This window comes from Octodon degus, unplaced genomic scaffold (assembly GCF_000260255.1).
Source record: "Octodon degus isolate 3935 unplaced genomic scaffold, OctDeg1.0 scaffold00274, whole genome shotgun sequence".
Lineage (NCBI taxonomy): Eukaryota > Metazoa > Chordata > Mammalia > Rodentia > Octodontidae > Octodon > Octodon degus.
The window spans coordinates 231,673-239,095 of record NW_004524850.1 but is presented as its reverse complement, the minus strand read 5'-3'; the positions used below and the strand labels follow the sequence as shown (position 1 = coordinate 239,095).

Genomic DNA, 7,423 nt, shown 5'->3' with positions numbered 1-7,423 from the left:
AGCTTCGGGCCACTGCTGCTCTCCCTCCCAGTGGTCTGCGCAGTTAGCACGCAGACTGAAGAACCCTGTCTAACAAGCGCCCCATGGGGTGCCTCTCTATCTAACTCATCCAGATATCGCACGCAGAATAAGCAGATGCTGAAACCCCTAGGGGCGCTGCTCTGAGAGCGAAGGGGCGTTGTGATGGGGAGGGGGAGGGGAAGAACAGCAAGAGAAAAGGAATGCTCAGAGTCCAGCAAGCAGCGCAAATTAAAAATTGAGCGTAGAGATTTTGAGCTTTAAAAGGCGGACTAATCAAACACTTTATAACAAATAAGTGATGGATACAGCACCCCAATTTGAGAATAGTTTTTGAGAAACATGCGCAGTGTGATGTGCTGTAACCTGATCCTCATTCCTGTCTGCCATGCCTCCAGCTTCCTGTGCCTTCCTGTAGTCAGTGTTACGCCAACACGGACTTGAGCTTCCTGGCCCTGTGCCACTTACATCCCCAGCTCGTCCATTTGAGAATGGAAGCTCAGCTCCCTGCCGTGCCTCCGGTGCTGTGTCACATGTGCTTCAGCTTTTGCTATACTTTGCCTTTTTTTTTTTTTTTTTTTTAACCAGGAATGAAGCTCAGGACATTGTGCTGAGCTGCGTCCCCACCCTTCAGCCCTTCCTCCTGGTTGTAGGTGCTGCGCTGTATGTGCCTTGTCATGCCTGTCTCATATTATGTGCATTGGCCCTGGTCACTACAAGTGTCTTGGGGCTTCGTCCTGGGACATTATTAGGGTTCAAATCTAGATATTCTCCCAAACATCATGCAATCCTAAATGGGCTTTGGGGGAGGCTAGATTATGGTGTGACCTGGCTTAGTCCTCTGGTGGGTTTACAGCTGGGCATGATGTTGGGCTTATAAAGCCCGGTGGGAAGAGATGGTCACTGGGGGTGTGCCTCGGGTGTATTTGTGTCCCTCCTCTGCCCTGGTGGCTCCCTGCCTCCCAATGCCATGCCACGAGCAAGCTTGTGTGTGCTGTGCCCCTCTGCCAAGCCACCCTGCCTTGGAGCCAGCTAACTATGGGGAAACCTCTACACGCTGTGAACCCAAATCCACTGTTCCGCCTTTAAATTGTGTGTGTTGGGTATTGGGTCTCAGTGCTGAGAAAGAATCTCACACAAGTTTGCCCAGTTACCACATTTTAGAGACAATTGTACTTTTGCACCTTGTCTTGTGTGAGTCCGAGTGGAACTCCAAGTTGTCTCTGCAACATCTTACATTTAATGTTGGACTTCGGTGAGAGGAAATTTTTCTCAGCGTGTCAGATGTCACAGGTGACTTGGTTGTCGTTGAGCTGTCCTGTGTCTGTCATGGCTCCGTCTGGAGGGTCACTGCACGGAGGGACAGCAGAAATCCTTCTCAAGTGCGGTTTACTTAATGTAGTTGTCAACACACTGTGGCGCTTCCTTTCTGTTGCCTTCTTTCCCCACTTTGGAAACAACAGGGCTCCTTGAAAAGTTCTGCATGCTTTATACCTCATACTCTCATTTTCAGTCTCAGGGACAAGGGTCAGAGCACCATGACGCCAGCCTCACCCACAAACCCTTACCTCAGAGCGCCTTTGTCTAGAGGTGTCGTTGGTAGGGACGCCGCTGCTGCCTCTATATTTCTTCCCTTTCCGTCCACCTGTCCTTTCTCCTTGGCACACCACCTCCCTACCCTCTTTTCTTTGGTTTCTTCTTTCTATATTTTCACACAGGGCTTTGCTGTATAGTCCATGCTGCCTCTGTAGTCGCTATGTATCTTGGGCTGGCCTTGAACTCGAGGCAGTTCTCCTTCACTCATATGTCCAGGTGTATTTGGTACTGAGAAGATTTATTATTTTCCCTTTCGTTATTAGTGTCTGTGAAGTCTGCACAGTGTGGGTGATTACTGTATTTCCTATGCTGTAATCATATGCACCCCATTTCTCTCTCTTACTCCACCTTTCATTTTACTGACTCAGGATAGTGTGACCCCTTAATCTCACTTCCCAGCTATTAAGACTTTCTGCAGCAGAGAGTGTAATTGTTTTTCTTAGCTTTCCAAGCTATCATAACTTTTGCTTAGTGTCAAATTAAGCTTTTGTCTGTGAAAGCAGATTGACGTTTCAAAATGCTGCCTCAGTAAAATCAGAGCAGAAATCAATTCCCTAAATAATAGGTTGAAAAATAAAGGGTATTTTCTTTGATCCCTCAGGGTACTTCATTAGATATATTTCTGCTTACTTTTTCATTGAATTCTGTTTTTTGTTTGTCTGTTTTTGCGGAACCGGGGATTGAACTCAGGCCCCTGTGCTTGCCAGGGAAGCACTTATTCCACTGAGCCATCTCCCAGGCCCTTGAATTCTGGTTTTTGTGCTCCTTTAATGTTGCTTTGTAGAAGTAAGCCTGGGTTTATCCAGTAGAAGTCCCCATTCTGCTGTTGCCTTAGCACTGGATTCCAGTGTAACATCAGACTCTCTGTGTGAAGAGTGCCAGTGGACGGAGAGTAACTGCTTGATGACCAAACATGAAGTAGGCATTTGGAAACCTCAGCCTCATGTGGGCTTTTGTGAGTGGGCTTGAGATATTTTGTGTCATGAATCTCGCTTTGTAGGAATCAGTGACCCTCGAGGACGTGGCTGTGAACTTCTCCCAGGAGGAGTGGGCTCTGCTGAATCTGTCCCAGAGGAAGCTCTACGGAGACGTGATGTGGGAGACCTTCAGGAACCTGGCTGCCATAGGTGAGGAGCGTCCCGTCTTCTCATTCGTGCAGTCAGCCTTGGGTTGTGCTCATTAGCACAGTTTCCTTCCTGGTAGAAGCTCTGATGCATCTTCCAGGCATAATCACATTGTGCTGTAAATCAAACTGGAATTACTGATTTTGATGTAGTGTAATAAATCAACATTATATTTCTGTTTCTATGCTTTAGAACGAAACTCTGATGGTCAGCAATTGGAAGATAAGTACAGACATTATAGGAAACGTCTAAGGTAATTTGCACTCAGAAAAGTTTCCTCATGTGTGAGAGTACTAACCCTCCTACACAGAAGGTGGTGCTCAGACTTCGTTACTCTCATCAGGGTTTCAAGGAAAACATGCGTATTGAGTATCTCTAACTTGACAGCTGAGTATGTGAAATATCCCAATATCTGAAATGTAGTTGGTATTCATATCATGCCAAAGATGACATCATTGCAGTCATGTAAAAGAACAGACTGCCGGGCAAGTTGGCATTCCCCTGTGCTCATGTTCAGCTTCGGCAATTTAGTGATCGGGACTGTTTCCAAATCAAAGTAAAGAAGTCTGCGGCTGTGTCTGTGTTAAAACCTGGAACTGAATTTCCAGCACTGAAAGACCCCTGGTGCGTACACGTAATGGAATGCTGTCATTCACAAAAGAGTGAAGTGACGCCACTTGCCAAAGTATGGCTGGATTTAGAGACAATAATGCTAGATTAAATAAATCAAATAGGAGCTTTTTTTTTTTTGCGGAATCAGAGAATGAATTCAGGCCCTCGCGCTTGCCAGGGAAGCACTTATTCCACTGAGCCGTCTCCCTGACCCTAAAAAAATCAAATAGAAAAATTTCAATATCACAAGTTATATTTTGCATGAGAATCACACAAATTGAATTAAATGGAGAAGAGATGGTAGAAAAAAGAAAGTCAACGTTTTGGAGTGGGCAGAGAGGCTCAGTGGAAGGGAAAGGATGGGGTCAAGGGGAAAAATGTGAAAACATCATTAATATATGGAACACATTTCATCTAGATGTATTCTTTTGTAAAAATCTTTTATTTATGTATTTATTTGATACAGGGTCTTGCTACGCAGCTCAGACTCTCAGTGATCCTCCTGTCTCAGCCTTGCCAGTATAGGCATGTGCCACCATGCCTAGTTTTGGTGGCCAGCATGACTGCATGGCATGTGGTACTGGAGATTGAACTCGAGCCCTTGTGCTGGTCAGGCAGGTGCTTAGACTGCTGAGCTATGTCCCTAGCCCATCATCTAGCCATATTCTAATAACTCAGAATGAAAGTAAGCATTGAGTATTACAAACGGGTGTTACAAACTCCCAAGTGAGTCCTATTTGGGTCACAGCTTTGTCCAAGCCACCATGCAGTGTGTACAGTAAGTGGATGATTCAATATTTTTAGGGAGCATCAGGCCAGATCTGCTCACAGTGAGGCATTACTGAAAGACATGAAATGTGATTGGTTGTTTTGTTTCTGTCCCCTTTTACAGAACTGAAGAGCTGGAGCAATCCTGTGAACATACATTATGGCATAAACATGAAATGGCTTCTCAGACTCCAGATACAGATACGCACCTGACAGTCGCTGGTACCAAACCAGGTGAAAGCCTTTCCTCTAGAAAGGCTCTGTCTGGTTCCTCACCAGCAGATGGGCCCACCATGGCTGACACTGCACTCAAGCTATGTGAGCAGCTGGGATTGCAAGAGAAACTTCCTACCTGTTACAAACTTGGCAAAGCCTGCACAAAATCCCAATTTTTTCAGAAATACACAAAAACATGTCCTGGGGAGAAATTCCATAAATTTATGCTATGTGCAAAGTCCTATTTTGATTGCACTGAAGAAAGTAACACTGAAGAGAAGCCAGATATCATGTCATTCATTACACCCAATGATGTTCAAACTGGGGAAAGAAGTTGCAGTAAAGTGAGTACGTATAAATGTATACCATGGGGAAAAAGTTTTAATTCTCACCACAATGATCAGACGTATCAAAAAGCTCACTCTGGAGAAAAAGCCCACGTATATAATAAACACCATGGAAAATCCTTCACTAACAATTCATTGAGTAATCATGAAAGAAGTCTCGGTGGTGAGAAACCATATTTATGTAACCAATGTGGGAAAGCTTTCAGCAGAAAAGATAACTTGCGAATGCATGAATGGACTCACACGGGGGAGAAGCCCTACGTATGTAGCCAGTGTGGGAAAGCTTTTGGTACCCATTATAGTTGTCAAGTTCATGAAAGAATTCACACTGGGGAAAAACCCTATATATGTGAGCAATGTGGGAAAGCTTTTAGCAGAAAAGATAATTGGCAAATGCATGAACGGACCCATACTGGGGAGAAACCCTATGTATGTAATCAGTGTGGGAAAGCTTTCAGCAGACAAGATAATTGCCAAGAACATGAAAGGACCCATAGTGGAGAGAAACCCTATGTATGTCAGCAATGTGGGAAAGCTTTCAGATCACACAGAAATTGCCAAAGACATGTACAGACTCACTCAGAGGAGAAACCCTATGTTTGTAAGCAATGTGGAAAAGCTTTTGTCAGACACAGAGATTGTGAAACACATGTGCGGACTCACACTGGGGAGAAGCCCTATGTATGTAGACAATGTGGGAAAGCTTTCAGCACACGTGGTGTGTGTCAAAAACATGAACGGACGCATACTGGGGAGAAACCCTATGTGTGTAATCAGTGTGGGAAAGCTTTCAGCAGACAAGATTGTTGTCAAGAACATGAAAGGATCCATAGTGGGGACAAACCTTATGTATGTAAGCAATGTGGGAAAGGTTTCCTCACATATCATAAGTGTCAAGTACATGAAAGAATTCATACTGGGGAGAAACCCTATGCCTGTAAGCAATGTGGAAAAGCTTTCAGGACAAGTGGTATTTGTCAAACTCATGAACGGACTCACACCGGGGAAAAACCATATGTATGTACACAATGTGGGAAAGCTTTCAGCAGAAAGGTTGGTTGGAAAATACATGAAAGGACTCACACAGGTGAGAAACCTTATGCATGTAAGCAGTGTGGCAAAGCTTTCAGCACAAATGCTGTTTGTCAAAACCATGAATGGAGTCACACAGGAGAAAAACCCTATGTATGTCAGCAATGTGGGAAAGCTTTCAGTAGACAATATAATTGTCAAGAACATGAACGAACTCACAGAGGAGAGAAACCCTATGTATGTAAGCATTGTGGGAAAGCTTTCAGCAGAAAAGCAGTTCAGAAAATACATGAAAGGACTCACACTGGGGAGAAACCTTATATATGTAAGCATTGTGGGAAAGCCTTTGTCAGACACAGAGATCGTGAAGCACATATATGGACTCACATGGAGGAGAAACCCTATGTATGTAAGGAGTGTGGAAAATCCTTTATCAGACACAGAGACTATGAAACACATGTACGGACTCACACTGGGGAGAAACCTTATGTATGTAAACAATGTGGGAAAGCTTTCAGCACAGGTCGTGTTTGTCAACAACATGAGCGGGCTCACAGTGCTGAGAAACCCTATGTATGTAAACATTGTGGGAAAGCTTTCAGTAGACAATATACTTGTCAAGAACATGAAAGAATCCACAGTGGAGAGAAACCCTATGCTTGTCAGCAATGTGGGAAAGCTTTCAGATTGCACCAACATCATCAACGACATGTACGGACTCACACTGGGGAGAAAAAATTTGTATGTAAGCGATGTGAGAAAGCCTTTAGCACACACAGAGATTGTCAAGAACATGAAAAGACTCACACTCCAGGAAATAACTTATGAAATAAATAGTGTGGAAAAAGTTTCATTACACATTGTGTTTGTCAAATGAAAGGTCACTCATGAGTAAACACACATGTAACCAATGTGAGAAAACTTTGAGCTCACATGATCATTAATGAACATATGAAGAAACACACTTAAAGTGCAATGTATATAAGCAGTGTGTGGATGTGTTCAGTATACAAAGGTATTATCAAGTGTATGAAATAAATTACCCGGGATAAAGTCTGTAGAAACAGGAAAAGGCTCTGTGCATTCAGTATCATGCAGACAGAACAGAGAGTACAGTAACTGAGCATATGAAGTGACTTAGACATGAATCAGACTGAGGAGGAACTTTCTTATAAACAGCATTAAACCTTTTGCATTCCACACAAGTATCACCACATACAAGAAAGAATTGATAGTGAAGAGACGTGGAACATATGTGAGGGATGTGGCAGGTTTTTTTTTTAATATATGAAAAAACATGATAGAGGATATTGCATATATGGAAACCCTTCTTCCACTTACCTTGGAATACATCAGTTTCCACTAAAGGGAAACCCTGTGTAAATAATGTGAGAAAGTGTTGTGTTATGTATATAACATAAAAAAAAAAATTCATGAGTGTTAATACAGAACAAGGAAAATCATTTTCACACTATGTCTCATAAAACTTAATTGCATAGTGGGGAAATTCAATGTTTATTGTGTGGGAATACCTTTAGTTATTTTAATTCCTACGGCAAACAATTGCATGGAAGCATTGATACAGAGGTTGTGCACAAGTGTCAGTTTTTCTCCATTGGAGGATGAATGTTATGGCAAAGCAGTGTACAGTGGTCTTAGGTGTAACTCATTTTCCAAATTTGATCACTTCTCCTATGGTTCATACCTTTA

The 7,423-nt window shown here is 43.1% G+C and overlaps 1 protein-coding gene across 1 annotated transcript in view; it reads left to right on the top strand.

The window, feature by feature from the left end:
• The window catches only part of LOC111814145 (zinc finger protein 431-like), a 629,125-nt gene extending 622,583 nt beyond the window's left edge, over positions 1-6,542 (top strand). The window contains exons 3-4 of the mRNA XM_023706899.1: positions 2,931-2,991; positions 4,243-6,542. Coding sequence (XP_023562667.1) covers positions 2,931-2,991; positions 4,243-6,541 — 2,360 coding nt within the window. The 3' untranslated portion in view covers position 6,542. The remainder of the gene's footprint in view (positions 1-2,930; positions 2,992-4,242) is intronic.
• Positions 6,543-7,423: the final 881 nt, after the last annotated feature.